We start from the raw sequence: 17196 nt of genomic DNA, 5'->3' as shown, positions 1-17196 counted from the left end.
TAAAATTCTTCAATAGCTGCGTCTATAACTGCATGACTTAATTATGTGGGTGAGTGGGGGAAAGATATGTTACGTTATGTTATGAAAATCTGTTGTTGTTTTAAAGCAACTCAGAGCTGGGACTGAAAAAGTGTAGGATGAAAGAAAGAGTACTTGAGTGCTTGGGAATTGATATTCCTTCAAGAGAAGGAATTCAATGTACTTTTTTTAAAAAAGCATTATAAGAACAAAAATTCACTTCAAGAGAATGAGTTATGACTTTACACACTCACATAGCTTCAATAAGGGAAATTTTAAAGATCCTCCCTCATTCCTTCTGCAATATAAACAGGACACGAGTACTCACATGTGTTCATTCAATTTCAGCCCTCTTAAGACATCAGAAATGCTATAACTTGTAAAAGAACAGTGATAGTGAAGTTTATGTAATTGTTTGTAAATCCAATTTACTTTATATTGTCTAGACCTGGACTCTGATGCCACCAATCAAGTATTAGGAGATATCAAACATTTATAGTTCATTACAAAGGTAAAGATAATCCTCTGTGCAAGCACCAGTCATTTCCGACTCTGGGGTGACGTTGCTGTCGTTTTCATGGCAGGCTTTTTATGGGGTGGTTTGCCATTGCCTTCCCCAGTCATCTAGACTTTACCTCCAGCAAGCTGGGTACTCATTTTAACAACCCCCGAAGGATGGAAGGCTGAGGCAACCATGAGCTGGCTACCTGAACCCAGATTCCACCAGGATCGAACTCAGGTTGTGAGCAGAGCTTGGACTGCAGTACTGCAGCTTACCACTCTGTGCCACGGGGTTCTTTTATATTTAATTAAAGCTGTCACAATCAGCAGTTTCAGGGAACTGTTCTATTTATTCCCATGCAGTGCTCAGAGAAGGCAATTCTATCTCCATGTACTAAGGGTGGATGGAGTTTTTATTAAGGATGCAAGAGAAGAAAGGGTTTTGACCAAGTTAAATACATATTGTACTGGCAAGAGAAGCTGTTAGCAAGGAAGAGCCAATGAGGTAGTACAAGCCACTTATTTGCCCTGGTTCAGCTAAAGCAGAGTCCTCAATATAGGACTCTAAGTTCATCAATGTAACAGTACAAGAAAAACACCACAAGCAAGCCAACTTCACCATCACTGTCCAACACTTACGGTATTGTTCAGAATCAACTTTGGGACAGGTATGTATTTAATCATGAGAACCTTCTACCTTTCACCCTTTAAGTTGGCTAGAAATGAACAACTTACGTAAGTAAAAGCTCAAATATTAGAAGTTAAAACCCACTGCATTTAGGATTAGCAAAGGGGTAGGGGTGCTATGCTTTTTGCAATGCAGGAATGAGAATTTTCTGGAGTCTTAACTGCACATTCATTAATGAAGGGCATTAACCCGCCCCTATCTAATCTTCCTAACCTACCAATATTATGTATCTACCACTTTGAACCAGCCACAAATTGCTACTGAGAGAAAGGTGGAGGGGCTACACGTTGCCTTTGTCACTGAATCCGGCTTCCTGAGAATCCAAGTTTGGCTGGCTGTTTTTTCCAACCACAATGGCTATTGAGATTGGCTTGGGATTACTTTTAAGCCTCAAGTGCATCAACCACAAAAGATCAAGTTTCTGTCAGTCAAGGTGTGGTTTTAAAGGACCTGCATACTCTTGGCTCTATGACTATCACAAAATAAGTTGCAGAATAAATAAGCCAGCTTTTCTTGCGTCAGAATTTAGATTTTTTTTTTTTGTTAAACACAAACAGTACATGCCCTCATTTAAACTGTATGCTGCCAAACTTAAATCGCCTAGCCCTCACGTCTAGTCCAAACTTTCCAATTTGTGCTACAAATGCTTAATAAAACACAGTCTGGCGCTTTATGAGATTATGCTGCATTAGAGCATAGGCTCAGATCTCCAAGAGTGCCCTGTCTATACTGGAAGAAAATGTGGTTACACAACAGCAAAACATTTTTTTCAGGGAAGTTTCAAAGAGCACTCTCCCACAGGATGGGCATTAATCAAATCCAATAATCACAGTTCTTGGGGACTCAAAGCAACTGATGAATCTGCTGCATTGTTGAAAGCCAGACGAGAGGCTGAAAAGGGAAGCTATCAGCAAACAAGTTATGCTTTAAGGTTAAAGAATACTTTGAATGCAACTGAAGCACGGCCTTCTTCCACTTAACCACTTATTCTATGGAACAGAATAAAGCACAGAGAAGAACTGAGCCCAAAACAAAATCAATTTTATTTCATAACTTATATTTTTAGCAATAACCACATTTAATGTTTTTTCTTTGAAAAAACTGCCTCTACATATGTAGGTTGATGGATTTTCCCTCCCTTCAGTACTGCTGACAAATAGGATCACAGCAAATGCAGTGGAGTGATTGTTCTGCACCAATCAGGCCACAGCTAGACTGTCAGCTCAGAGTCTGCGTACACTTATCCTTCTAATGGCATGTGGAATGGCTGGGAGATGCTGAATCAACACCCAGCTGTCATCCCATCTAAAGAAGCTGCACTGCTTGCCTTACATGCTTCTCGTAGGTGGCTCAGGGGTTGTTCCCCAAGGGCTGGCTGCAGCCCTGGCATGTTGCCTGGGGGAAAAAATAATTACAGAATAAGACAAGTGCCAGAAGAACAAGCACAACATCTGGGCCGAGGAACGCCCAAATGGCAGCTGGCTCCCCCTTTCCCTCTTTGTGGAAGAAACAAAAAAAAAAGTGACAGGTCCTGTGAAATGCTGTAGGAAACAATGCTGCTATTCAGAGAAGGAAAATCCTTTTGCCTTAAAGCAAGAGGCACTGTCTCAGCTGTTCTTTTCTCTGACTGATGACTCTGGGAAGCCAAAAGGAAAGGAGGGGGTTAGGAGGCATGTTGTATCAGCACGGCCTGTGGCTTAGCATCTGCTCCTCATTCTTTGTGTTTTTTCTTATGGTGCTTCTTTTTCTTCTTCTTCTGAGATGCACTCGCCTTTTCAGCATGTTTTGCCTTCTTCCTGGAAGGCTGATCACCGCCGATGTCTGAATTACAGCTGTCGGAATTATCCGATTCAGAAGGGATTTTACTTTTGTGTTTCCTTTTCTTCTTCTTTTCCTGTCAGAGGGAGTCCATCAATCAAAACCATGTGCGATAGGAAACGTTTCTGTATACTCACTGATTAAGCTAAGAACTGCGCGTTATAGCAAAAGCTTTGTGTGTGTTAACTGAATAGAAACAGAGACAGCTGCTTGTGACACAGCCTGGTGTGTAGTACCATATGCTGTGCCATAAAAATCTAGCCTACTTACCCATCTTTATGGAAATCTTTAATTTCATTGGACATGCTAAATGGCTACTCCAGTTTTTCTGGTTTCAGTTACAAGGTAAAGGCTCTCTTATTTAAGTGGGTTTCTTGAACTAAACAGAAATCCATTTCAGTCCTGCTTTCTCCAAAAAATGGTAAAGAAAATTATATCAACTAGGGACATGCAGGATACTGAATTCCAGAGATCAGACAAAAGGGAAGCAGGTCAGGGGGGAAGAGGAGAGAGACAAAGCCAGAAACAGATGCCAAGTCACATTTATTCATGAAGTCCAGATTCAAGGTAATTTTTAAAAGGGTTTTTCCCTTTTGCAATGGACATCAGAAATCATGATTTATTGGTTGGCATTTTATATATTTAAAGAACAAATTTTACTTTGTCACCAGCTTGAGGCTTGCCTCTCCCTCAAACCCTTTAATGTATCTGTGAAGGCCCAACTCTCTGAAAATCAGTTAATTTCAAAAGCTGTTTGAAGAGGAAAAACCTGAAGAACTGCTTCTTGGTCATTCTCAGTGCATGGACTAAAGTGTCCGCCTCTCTCTCTCTCTAACCTCCCTTCCTATGCATGTTTCTTTGGATAACCTCACTCCCGGTCACGTTCCCATTAAGATCTGCTTTGCTGTGTTTTTACACATGGCAAGAAGCTGTGGCAATCCCAGCTCCCTGTTGTAGGTATTTGTGTACCAAACACAGTTGAAACACGTATGAAGATATACATTAGGCATTTAACCGCAGAAGAAAAATAGTATACAGGAACATATTTTTAAAGAGTCATGAGTGAAACCTCATCCATTATTTTAACTTCATTCAAAATTCCTTAGGGGAGGTTATGCAGTATTTGGTTTCAGAAGTGTTAATGAAAGAGCTGGCAAAATATGTGCATTGGATTTTTTTAAAAAAAAAAAAATACAGAACATACTGTTTTGGAGCTAACCAATCAGCAGACCAACCAGGCCTTTCTAAAGCTGCATGCCCACGCTTCTAGAAATTACAACAAAGCCATTCATGAAACTGTTATCAACAAAATCCATTGGATTCTAACATTCAAAAGCACAATACAGCAACAGTTAATCGTTCAGCCATCTGTAACGCTATGCCTCAGCAGAATATTCCACAGAAGCATTATTTCTAATTAGTTTAGGATGTCACCCTCCTAAGAACATCTGTGCAAATTCCACTTACCATTTATTGGGCATCATACGTTACGCTTACAGGAAATAAGCCCCTGAGTAGCTGCCTCGATGGCCCTTAAGAGGGCAGAAAGGCAGAGTATAAATTTTGCAAAATAAATAAAAATAATTTTTGCAAAATAAAAATAGGGGAAAGGCAGGGGGGCAAACATTAATGGTTTTGTTTTGTAGAATTACTGCTTGCTGGGCAGTTGTTCACTGAAAGTCAAACCTCCAAATTCTATTAAAATGGTTAGTCAAAGACTACAGGTTAAGCAAATAAATTGTCTCATCCTACTAAATCCTAGGGCCAGTATTCTGGCTCTGCCGAGAAAAAAAATACCAGAACTATGACATGGGAATGTAGGATTGAAGCACCCAAGTAATAAAGCTACAGAGACTTTCTTATTTTGCTCTTGGGAATATGGGCTTAAGAAGTTAGTGCTGGGCACATAGTCTGAAGATCATAAAAATATAAGAGCAGCCCTGATGGGACTGCTTACTCAGCATCTTGTTCCTCAGGAGCCAGAAGATGCTTCTAGGAGTCACCCACAAGCAAGGCATGATGGTACTTGCTCTCGCTTGCTGTTGGGCATGGAAGCCTATACATACGTGCGTGCACCACACCTCAGCCTCTGAATCCGTATTTACTATGCAATATAATAAAAAATAGTCTGTATACCTTGCCTTGAGAACAATTAGCACTCTCCATTTTCACCTTTTACAGCTGGGTCTTTAATCTTTGAGTATTAACACCCAGCTCTGTGAGGTTATGCTTGCCATGCCTGGGCTCTTACTTTTTTTCTCTTCTTTGCAGAATGCTCAGACTCATGTGCTTTCTTTTCTTTTTCTGGAGGGATGTCTTCTTCCTCCTCCGGTATAAGAGCATACTTGATGCCTCCTGGCTGCACGAAGCACTCTTTAGCAAAATGACCTTTGGCAAAACATTTAAAGTCACTTTTTAAAAAAACAACAACATACTGTTTTGGAGCTAACCAATCAGACACAAAACAGTCCTAAATCGCTTTTCCCCCCAGCTGTTTAATAAAATAAAACATTTCCTCCTACAATGAATATTTCATGTCTGAAATCTGGAAACAATTATCTTCAGTGTTTCCAGAGGTTCCATACAATATTAATATATCAATTGCCATGTGACTGCAGGAGAGAAACCATGTATGTCACCCTGAAGTTCTTGGAGGAAGGACGAGCTCAAAAAGTGAAATCAGTTATGAAATATGTCATCCTCTGTCACATAATTACTACTTTAGAGTTCTAAAACTGTAAGTGGAATACAAGGATCAGCAGTTTAAGAAAGCCTTTGCCATCAAGTTTCTCAACACACCTGTGAAACTATGAAGATCAGAAATGTGAGGGTAAGGCAGAGGTTAATAGAAGCTGGAAGAGAAGAGCTTTTGGGAGCATTCCAAGTTGTGAAAAAAAGATACTTTCAAAATCAGAAATCCAGAAACACTTGACAGCTAACGCCAGGTGTACCTCTGGTGGTTGTTTTTAGTCGCAGCCAATTTATGAGAGCCAGTGTGGAATAGTGATTATGAGTGGCAGACTCTAATCTGGAAAACTGGATTTGATTCTCCGCCCCTCCATATGAAGCCTGAAGGGTGACCTTGGGCCAGTCACAGTTCTCTCAGAGCTTTCTCAGCCCCACCTACCTCACAGGGTGTCTGTTGTGGGGAAAGGAAGGGAAGGAGATTGGAAACCACTCTGAGACTCCTTCAGGTAATGAAAAGCAGGGTATAAAAACCAACTCTTCTTCTTCTTATGGCAACCCTGTGCTTAGTTTCCAGGATAAGACTAGCCTGAGTTATCCGTATTTACAGAGGACATATTTTTTTGTTTACAGAATTCAATGATGTTCCCAGAAAACAACAGAACCTCTGAGCAGCACACACTCTCCTTTTCATCCTTGCGATGGCTCTGGAATTAGCTGAAACTGACAGTCACTTGGACTGCAATCCTAAGGAGAGTCACTCCAGTTTACGGCCATTCATTTCAAAGGGCTTAGATTGGAGTAACTTTGCATTCAAAAGGTAAAGGTAGTTCCCTGTGCAAGCACCAGTCATTTTCGACTCAGGGGTGACGTTGCATCATGTTTTCACGGCAGACTTTTTACGGGGTGATTTGCCATTGCCTTCCCATCACCTACACTTTCCCCCCAGCAAGCTGGGTACTCATTTTACCGATCTCGGAAGGATGGAAGGCTGAGTCAACCTAGAGCCGGCTACCTAAACCCAGCTTCCGCCGGGATCGAACTCAGGTCATGAGCAGAGCTTAGGACTGCAGTACCGCAGCTTTACCACTCTGCGCCATGGAGCTCCAAGGACTCTGCATAGGACTGCACTATTGGTGGTTTAGTAGCCAGCTGGAGATTTGCTCAGGCCTCCAAAGACTATATAAAACACTTCACCCACTACATCATGGACATGGAGCAAAACATAAACGACCCAATACCTTTTGCACCAATATAAGGAGGGTTGTCAATTCCATGTTGGGAAATGTCTGGAGATTTTGAGGGTGGTGCCTGAGGAGGGCAGAGCTTGGGGAGCAGAAGGGCTTCACTGGGACATAATGCCATGGAGTCTAAAGTCCACCTTCCAAATCAGCCAGTTTCTCCAGGTGAACTGATCTCTATCGCCTGAACATCAGTTGTAACAGTGTGAGATCTCCAGCCACCACCACGAAGTTGGCAACTCTGTATGTCAGAAGAGTTTTGACTGCCACATGAATACTGTCATCTTTAAAGTATGATTTTAAAACAAAACTTTTCTGGTTTTTGAAAAGAAAAGGTTTTATGGTTTTGAAGTCATTTTATTATTGTATGTTTCTCTTGCACTGGGGCAGAAATTTTAATAAATAACCAACATGTCACCCAACAGAAAGACACACACACACACACTTTTTAAAATGGGAACAGCTTCAACATACCTGGGCAACCACACTTTTTACAAACTGTGTTCAAAACAGCTTCAAGAGTGATCTTTTGGCTGCTGAAGTCTTTGAATGAGCGTTTTTTCCGTGCATCTTGACTATAAACAGACACAACAGAATTGTCAATTACAAATATCCCCATTAGCAACAATGGAGAGAAACCACTGAATCTATGGCAAAATTCTAAGTGCCTTGGTTTGTATATAACAGCAAAGTATATGTTGCTGCTATAAGAACAAGGCTAGGAAAAAACCCTAGCCTGATTTGTGCAATTTCTGCTCCCTCTATTCTGTTCAAACATAAGAACATAAGAGAAGCCATGTTGGATCAGGCCAATGGCCCATCCAGTCCAACACTCTGTGTCACACAGTGGCCAATATATGTGTGTGTATATATACACACACACACATATATATACTGTGGCTAACAGCCACTGATGGACCTCGGCTCCATATTTTTATCCAATCCCCTCTAAAAGCTGGCTATGCTTGTAGCCGCCACCACCTCCAGTGGCAGTGAATTCCACATGTTAATCACCCTTTGGGTGAAGAAGTACTTTTAACCCAACTGCTCAGCAATTTCATTGAATGCCCACGAGTTCTTGTATTGTGAGAAAGGGAGAAAAGTACTTCTTTCTCTACTTTCTCCATCCCATGCATAATCTTGTAAACCTCTATCATGTCACCCCGCAGTCGACGTTTCTACAAGCTAAAGAGCCCCAAGCGTTTTAACCTTTCTTCATAGGGAAACATACTTTCTTAGATACTGTAATATAATGGCAAACCATGGTTTGTATTTGCTTTGAGATCCAGGATTTCAAATATGATAATTTCAGATATTTTGCATTCTTCTCCCCTTCATTTTCTATTGTGGATATAATGTAATGCGTCTGGAGAAGTGGGTACCAATTTATAAAAGCTTACAATCGAGTACATTTTGTCAGTCTAACTTACCACAGGGATCCCATTTTAGTTAGGGTTCCATTCAGTGGCTCTGCTAAACACTTTCTTTGCAAGTTTAGTTATGGTTAGACAATGTATGCTACATTTCATTTCTCTGGTGTAAGCAAGTATTGTTCTCTACTACGGAACACCAAGTACATTTAACAGCTTTTATAATCTCCTTGCTCTATTTTATTACCTTGAAATAAACACCTTAAAAAACAGTTCACTAGCAGGTTAGAAGAAAGACAAGTAAAATTTTATACCAGACTTAGAAACATTTGGGAAATTCTGCCTAGCTATATTTAAAAAAATCTACTCTTTTACAAGAGAAAGCAAAAAAACCCCATTGAATAGGTATTTGGATTTTCTCCTTCTGCAGATGCAACAAAACTAGACTGCAGCAAAACCTTACGATTTCTTCCCACATGAGAGTAGCATTAGAAGAACCCCTTGCATATGCTACTCAGACTGGGGCAGCCTTTGGGACTGAGACAAGAAAAGGCAAAGAGGGGTTGGGGGAAGACATGCATAAATTAACACCTGCACTGTGGGGGGGGGGACCACTTACTCGAGGGCAACATTATTGGGATCCAGGTCCTTTCCAGTTCCTTGGTTAACAACTTTCATGGAAAGAGACAGCTTCAGTTTGTCATCTTTCTTCTGAAAAAAAAATTATGGAAATATAATAAGCATCGAATCCTTGGATTTTTTTTTGTACATTTCTCTAACCTCACTGTATAAACCAACAGCAGATTGTGATGGGCAAGTTAAGGAACTGCAAAATGGAAGGAAAACTGAGCAACGGTTGAGGGACTGGCTAGTGGTGTGCACTGCCTCATAAGAGTTTTCCCTTTCATCACAAGATTACTGTAATGATAAAAAACAACATTATTATCCAAAGCATACTACAAAAGCCTAGGCAGATAAAAGTTTCAGGACAGCATCTGCCCAAATGGTAAAAGCAGGGTATCTGTGGTGTGTCTGCCAGCAAACTGTTCTTGGGGCTAGAAGTCATGGTAGCAGCAATGAGTGAACCTACAGAAAGAATGCCATGTGTATTTGATCCAGCATGTTGTCAGCAGTGGCCTCAGGTTGTGATTCTGCTTTAATGCACTGTCAACTTCACAGCTAAGCCACTCAAGTTAGTTGTAGAAGCTGTATTGTAGTCTCTTGGATGTATTTTACTGCTTTGCAGGATTTCACTATGAAAGCCACAGAACTTGGAAAAAATCAGTAGCTTCCACAATAATGATGGGGCCTTTCACAAATAATAAATGGCTCCAGGTACTGAGATTTGGAAATCACAACGCTGAGATGGCTAGATTGCTGTCACTCACAGACAAGGACTCCTGGCTCTCCTATACTCAGTTTGAGATTCTGGGCTTCTTAGGTTAGCTGCCTTGAGCCACCATCAGTGGGGGAGGGGGAAGTGGGGCATAAATAATTCATGAAAGCAAACTAAGGAACTAATTGATTCCCCAGCTCTCTACTTATAATTCTTTTTTTTCCCCTTACAATTCTCATTAATTTTTTTGCTGGTTACTCTGGCTTGCAGCACAACAGGTTTCAATGTGCACAGCAACTCCTGGGCATATTCTTCTGTTTTGCCAAAAGAACTCCACCCAATATTCATAGGAACTGAGGCAGACAAAGGAGGAAAGGAAACTCCCTGGGGGCAAGTGGCACCCTCAACTCTGAGTAAACCCAACTGAAGCAGAGATCACTTCTAAAACATAGTTACAGCAGCAGCAAATCTTTACTGATGCTCTTGCTTCAGCCAAAGGCAGATCCATTTCAGAAGGCAAAAATCCCACTAGAATAAGTTTGCCATGGAATCCTATATATCAAAGCCCTAATCCAGGTCTCCCCTTGGTTATGGTGTGCACTCCATCAACTGCCATTCAAGGTCTGTTGCATTTCATTGGCTGAGGATTGAGGCACTGCTTCACAGAGGGAAGAAAGCCTGTCCTCCATTGGCTGAGGGAGGGAGGCGGGGGGAAACAGCCACAAAAAGCATTCCCTCAATTGGCTGAGGGCTCCTCCCTCCCTTTCTTCTTCTGGGGAACCAAACAGCCAGAGAGACATAGACAAAAAAATGGAATCCCTTTTTACAGGGGGATATGGGGACGGGAAGAGAGATAGAGAGTATGGAGCCCTGTGTTCAAAATTAGGCCACTGGACTTGCTTTTCCCCTCAGTGCCTATTGCTAGAGATATTTAGTGTCACAAGGCAGGGAAGGTGGAAATAATACTCGGATGGGAGACCAAGAGAAAAGCTGAATGGGCAGGGTGAGTAAACAGAGCCAACTGGGTCTTCCAAGTAAGTGTGTAAAAGGAAGAGAAGTGAGCACAGTCCCTTTATTTGAAGAAAAACTCCACCCCCTAGGCTGCTCTGCTTTTGTTTTCCTGTTAATCTGAAGAAGTTGGTTGAAATACAGCAGATGGTTACATTCATCAGCTCCAATGAGTAAATTGCCCCAATGAGATCACAAAGGTGTGTTTTGCAAATTGTGTTTATTTTGGCTGCTTTATGAGAGTGTGTGTGCACATGTTCATTTTGATTTAGTGGAAGTGCACCCAGCTGCTGAAGGGATGAGGAAATGAAGACTGTATTCAGGGGAACTGCACTGCTGCATTTTTTTTTGGGGGGGGGGCGGAATGGGAAAGTCTCCTGGCTTCAACCCCAAGTCCTTGGCTCTACCCCCAAAGACCCCAGGTTCTGAGTTGAACTTGGCAACCCCACAACCAAGCTTGGTTCTGTCAGGAAAAGGTACGGCCTTTGAGGGAGAACTCATTGGGACCAGTCCTGACTAGGATTGCCAGCTTCAGGTTGCGAAATTCCTGGAGATTTTGTGATGGAGTCTACGGAAGCCAGACATTGGGGAGGGGAGAGGCCCCAACTGAAAATAATGCCATAGTCTACCCTCCAAAGCTCTTATTTTCTCCAGCGGAAAAAAGGTCTGTTGTCTGGAGTTCAGTTGTGATACCAGGAGATCTTCAGCCTACACCCTAGGCCTGGCAGCACCCTCCAGGTGACTTGATGCCACCTGACTGACATGACTTCAGTAGCCCTGGCTGCTTGCTCCTGTTCAGCAGCAGCCCCCTTATGACAGCTACTGTGATGTGGCAACCAGCATTTCAGAGCAGGGTCTGCCACAACCAGGTTCCTACTGTGGAAGCTGACTGGGTTATTTTGAACCACCCACATACTTTCAATCTAACATACCTCACAAGGCTGTTGTGAAGAACAAAAGGGGAAGAGAAGAATGATATAAGCTGCTTTGGTCCCCACTGTGAAGAAAGACTGTCCTTTTCCTAGGTAGAGGCTGCAGAGAGGGGGGAGGAGATGGAAAGCAATCTACCTCAACCTATTTTGCCCCCATCCCTTCTTTCTCAATCTACCCCCTTCTCTGATAGCCTATCCCACATTCCCCCACTTTCTCCATTTCTCTTCCCAACAGCTGCCTTCTCGACATACCTTGCCTCCCTCTATCTTTCCCTTCCCTCCCCACTCCCCCTCAACGCCATGACACTAACCCTCAGCAAATTTCTAGTGTTCGTTTTTATTTCTCCTCACGAATATCTGAATTACTAATATCTCAGTTCTACATGCACGTAACATTCCTGTAAGAGCAATAAGAAACAGGAGTATTTATGTTCCCAGCTTTCATGCTTTTACAAGTGACCTTGATTGAATTCCGGGTGAGTTATTTCATAGAATCATAGAGTCAGAAGGGACCTCACATTCAAAGAGGTTAGGACTATTGAATAATTATTCTTTAACAAAACTGCGCTGAAATTGTGAAATCATCTTTACTTTACACAGCCCTCAAAAAAGTAGCTGCAACTTTACCTCTTTTCCTATAAGTTTCACCCATACTTTTTCTCCAACATCCACCATTTCTGAAGGTTTGTCTATCCGGCAGCTTGACATATGGCTTTTGTGTACAAGACCTAAGAAGAAATCGGGGGTGGGGGGGAGAGAATTTGCTGAATAGTTGACAGACACACTATTCGAATGCCCAGATTAAAAGGCTTTATAATCTGATCAATTTTCTATTAGTTATCCTAATCAGTTCAGTATAAATTGAACCACTATACAGTTCATCTGATAAGAAAATCAAACCTTGTTTCCGGCTTCCTGGAATCTTTATAAAAGCTCCATATTCTGTCACAGCAGCGACCTGCAATGATAACCAGTTACACTTAGCAGAAGACTGGAAGACATTATTTCTCAAACTTGTGGTATACTTCCCACCCTCTCACTTCCTTATTCTTCAGTTTGTGTTGAAAATTATTTAGCCAACAACACCTTTCATGGTACTTGTTTTCTAGGAAACAAAGAACTATTTATTTTGCTTAGACCAATTAAGAGACAACTATTTCAGAACTATCCAGTTGAAGGAACTGGGCTTACTGAGGAATACATTCATTACAACCCTTAAAGAGCTCCTCATGACTTTTGTCCAGCAGTGAAACTAAAATGAAAAACAAAAATGCAATCTGTGTTTCTTCCTGTCACTCTGAAAACAAAATAAACTCGGCACATACCTCTCCTTGAAAGATATCATAGAGTTCTGGAAGCACTTCCATTGTCTTAAATAATGAAGATTTCTTGAAAAAACCGTGTCACATAAATCACTCAGTCAATTTTTCTTCTTCTTGAAAGATCTGTGTCGCATAAACCACTCAGCCAGCTTTTCTTCTGTGTGCTCTGTTAACCATCAGCAGCGAAAAATTATCTTTCTTGACTGACATGAAATTACACAATGCTAGATCTTTTAAAAAATTGTATGATTATTTTAAGCTGGCTCTTTTGAATCATTACCATCACTCATATTTCAAAAGCTTATCACTCCTCCTAGACTTAATTTTGCAGATGCCCCAGTTGCTTTACAAAGGCCTTTACAATTGCTTTACAAAGGCCTGCAACAAACCACACTCTGTCTACATGCTAGGGTGCAATGGAGACCAAATCAAAACAATTATAAGTTTGAAAGCTTGAATTTTTACAGTGTGGTACTCTGTTAATAAATAGTGAAAGCTCCTTTCAACAAGCAATGGTTCTTGTACCGATACTGTAGACATTTATCAGAAGAGACTGCTTTGGCAGTTTTTTGCTGAGGCCAAGGACGCTAAAGTCTCAGATATATACATAATATGCCTAGGGGTGAAGGCCATGACTTTACTGTGATTAAGTACTATATATTATTCAAGTACAATTCAATAAACTAATAATCTATCGAAGTGTACACAGTTAGACTGCAGCTATCTGAAAAACCACAGCTCCCATATGCCAGTGCAACTTTTCAGATTTAGTGGAAAGAGCATCAGCACCAAATCATAACATCAGGTGTTAGGATACATTAGATATCATTCTCAGACACAGCTCCAAGTGTATAGAAATCACTCAAAAAACCAAATGAGTCTCTCAACCTGGCTAAATTTCAGATTCAAGCTGGGTTTACACTTACTGTCAAAAGTCAAAACAAAAGTAAGATAAAGATCAGGTGTGTTGACTTAAGATTGTTTAAATTAGATTTTTGTTAGCTTTGTTTTGGACACCATTTTACAAGTTTTTGGCACTACAGGATTCCAGAAAAAAATTTTTAACCTTGCAAAATCCTTGTAAATAAATAATTATTTTGCAAGAAGAAGAAGAAGATGATATTGGATTTATATCCCGCCCTCCACTCTGAAGAGTCTCAGAGCAGCTCACAATCTCCTTTACCTTCCTCCCCCAAAACAGACACCCTGTGAGGTGGGTGGGGCTGGAGAGGGCTCTCACAGCAGCTGCCCTTTCAAGGACAACCTCTGCCAGAGCTATGGCTGACCCAAGGCCATGCTAGCAGGTGCAAGTGGAGGAGTGGGGAATCAAACCCGGTTCTCCCAGATAAGAGTCCGTACACTTAACCACTACACCAAACTGGCCCTTGCCGACCCTCCAGTAAAGTCACCCTTCACTTCCAGCCCCAGGTTCCCCACCCCCGGGTTAGGTCAATTTTATATTTATGGCTCTTTTAAAAAAAACTGTTTTTAAAGGGGAAAAATTTTTAACAGGAAATTATTTACTCAGCAAGTTAAACTTTCAAATTTGCACTATTTTAAATCCAAACTAACAGTTAGGAAAGTACAAACATGGTTTGCCATGCACATGTAACACATCTCAAGATGCAGAAGAGGAATCACACATGGAGGGGCGTGTTAAATGTAAAGCCTCATCCACAAAACAGCAGTCGTTCTACAATTCTCATAAAGAAATCAGACAGGAGGAATCCTTTCCTAGGGCTGCTGTACACAGGTCCAAAAAAACTCACTCACAGAACCCAAATGTCTCTTTTTCCCTGGAGGCACTTCCCCGCCATATGCTTTTAAAATGGATCACAATGTTAGTTGTTGTTTTTTTAAAGTCTACCAATGGCTACTACCATGGCACGTTAGGGGAAGCTCCACACTCAAAGCAATGAAACTCTGAATACCACTGCCAGGAAACAACAACAGGGAAAAAGGACTTGGCCTCTATGCCCGTTTGCTGGCTCTCCAGGTTGATCAGGGGACTAGATGAACCACTAGGCTCTTCAGGACTCTTCTTATTTTCAAGGCACTTCAGAAGAGGGCCCACTCATCTCAAAAAGCATAATATACAATACAAGTACCAATATCATCAAGGAGGAGTGCATCATAATTTTTTCATATATATATTATATATATTCTTGTCTACATAACTGGCAACCTTAACCCGGAGTCTGATTAAGCAGAGCAGCACTGCCATCTTAGCTTACGAAGTCAAGCTCAGCGAAATTCTGGAGCTTGGAGGTGCTATGTAGGGAGGGAGCCAAGCAGGGGTGCAATACCATTAAGTCCACCCCCCAAAACTGCCATTTCCTTCAGAAAAGCTGCTCTGTCATTGGGAGATCAGCTATAGTATATGCTAGGGGTGACCAAACTGTGGCTCAGGAGCCACAGGTGGCTCTTTCACACATATTGTGTGGCTCTTGAAGCCCGCACTGCCCCATTGGCCAGCTTAGAAAAGGCTTGGAGAATGCATTCAAAGTTCAAGTTGCTTTCTTTCAACCACTCCCTCCCCAATTTGCCCTCCTTCCTTAAAACATCTGACATTCATGTCTTGCTGCTCTCAAACATGTGACATTTATTCTATGTGGCTCTTACATTAAGCAAGTATGGCCACCTCAGTGTATGCAATCGCAGCTAATATCTCATCAGTATTGAGTAAAAGCAAACAATAGATATGAATAAAATAAGCAATAATTGATGAAATAAAATAATGGTGAAAAATGATATTGAGGGGAAAGCAGGAAATCTCACCAGAGCACACTCCCCCACCTAGGACCGTCAATGTCCAGTGGTAATATCAAAAAACCGTGAAATAATAACTAACCCAATGCATTCAATTTCCAAAAATCTATTTAAATCACTGAAGTCCCAAAAGTTCGATGCACCCAAGAATCAATCAAAAGTTCATATGCCTCAAGGAAAAAAATTCACACTCTCGTATTCTGTTCTGTGAAACTCCTTGTGATTGCCAACCTCCAGGTGGTGGCTGGAGACAACATTCAAAGTTCAAGTTGCTTTCTTTCCACCTCTCCCTCCCCTATTTGCCTTCATCTATATGGTGTTATGCAAAACTTGACCGCCCATTATTACAACGGATCTGCAGGTGACAGAGATCAGTTCACCTGGAGAAAATGACTGCTTTGGAAGGCGGCCTCTACGGCGTTATGCAAAACTCGAGTCCCTTCCAGCCCCAAACCCCGCCCTTTTTAGGCTCCGCTCCCAAACTCCAGCTGTTTCTCAAACCAGCCTTGGCAACTCTACCCCCGCCTCACCTTCCGCGGTAGAAAAGGCAAAGCGGAGCAGGCCTGCCAGAGAAGCGGCCCAGTCTCTCTCCTCCGAGCAGCGTAGGGAGAAGCGGGAGCTGATTTAGCAGGCACCGTCCGGAAGAATTAAACCCCGAACTGGGCCACCTGCCCATCTCCCCCTTCCTTCGTCAAACTTCCAGCTTGTATCCCCTCAGAAGTAACCGTCAATTTTTTTACGCGTCATGCTGTGCGCCGCGCAACTACCGAAAAATATAATGATTGAGGGGAAAAGACCCTCCAAGAACATGTTTGAAGTCCGGTTAAAAACCGACCTTGGTATTTCCTCCCTTCGAAGGCTGTGCTTAGGAAGGAAGGAACTGTTCGGACTTAGTGCTGAGTGTGAGAGAAGGAAGGAGCTCCATGGAAGCTCAGTAGGTATTTCGGCTCAGTTTCCTGAACTGATCCAGTCCTTTGGTGTAGTGGTTAAGTGTGTGGACTCTTATCTAGGAGAGCCGGGTTGGATTCCTCACTCCTCCACTTGCACCTGCTGGGATGGTCTTGGGTCAGCCATAGCTCTGGCAGAGGTTGTCCTTGAAAGGGCAGCTGCTGAGAGCTCTCTCAGCCCCACCCACCTCACAGGGTGTCTGTTGTGTGTGTGTGTGGGGGGGGGAGGTAAAGGAGATTGTGACCTCTGAGATTCAGAGTATAGAACAGGATATAAATCCAATATCTTTTTCTTCTTCCTGGCGACTAATTCCTCCCTTGAGGAAGTCTGTTTCAACGTATCTGAAGAAGTGTTCAGGCACACTAAAGCTTATGTGTAAAATTAAACGTTGTTGATCTTAAAGGTGACACTGTACTCCAACTTTGTCTGGGCTTGTGTTTTATATTGGGGGAGATCAACTGTTGTACAATTATTGATACAATTCTAGGGTCAGGGCCACGGACGGTGGGGAGGAAACAAGATCTTAATTTTACTACAGGAAAAAAAAAAGATTTGTTGAA

At 42.0% G+C, this 17196-nt stretch overlaps 1 protein-coding gene across 1 annotated transcript; it reads right to left on the bottom strand.

Annotated features, from left to right (window-relative positions):
• Positions 1-2227: 2227 nt before the first annotated feature.
• On the bottom strand, positions 2228-16487 carry ZCCHC17 (zinc finger CCHC-type containing 17). Its single transcript, XM_060258303.1, has 8 exons — positions 16219-16487; positions 12923-13085; positions 12498-12555; positions 12225-12325; positions 8941-9032; positions 7426-7526; positions 5277-5413; positions 2228-3101 (listed from the first exon to the last, which is right to left on the bottom strand). The coding sequence occupies exons 2-8, from the start codon at positions 12962-12964 to the stop codon at positions 2919-2921; spliced, it is 714 nt and encodes a 237-aa protein (XP_060114286.1). The 5' UTR covers positions 12965-13085; positions 16219-16487; the 3' UTR covers positions 2228-2918.
• Between the last annotated feature and the right edge of the window lie 709 nt (positions 16488-17196).

The sequence above is a fragment of the Heteronotia binoei genome, chromosome 17 (assembly GCF_032191835.1).
Source record: "Heteronotia binoei isolate CCM8104 ecotype False Entrance Well chromosome 17, APGP_CSIRO_Hbin_v1, whole genome shotgun sequence".
Taxonomy (NCBI): domain Eukaryota; kingdom Metazoa; phylum Chordata; class Lepidosauria; order Squamata; family Gekkonidae; genus Heteronotia; species Heteronotia binoei.
This window is presented reverse-complemented; position numbering and strand designations above follow the sequence as displayed.

What these genes read in the sequence shown, in the direction of transcription:
- ZCCHC17 (XM_060258303.1), bottom strand. Translation starts at nt 12,964, where the DNA reads ATGGAAGTGCTTCCAGAACTCTATGATATCTTTCAAGGAGAG. An exon ending in CCCAATAATGTTGCCCTCGA is followed by an intron (nt 7,527 to 8,940) that starts GTAAGTGGTCCC and finishes GTCTGTTTATAG; the next exon opens with TCAAGATGCACGGAAAAAAC. An exon ending in TAAAAAGTGTGGTTGCCCAG is followed by an intron (nt 5,414 to 7,425) that starts GTATGTTGAAGC and finishes GTTTTGCCAAAG; the next exon opens with GTCATTTTGCTAAAGAGTGC.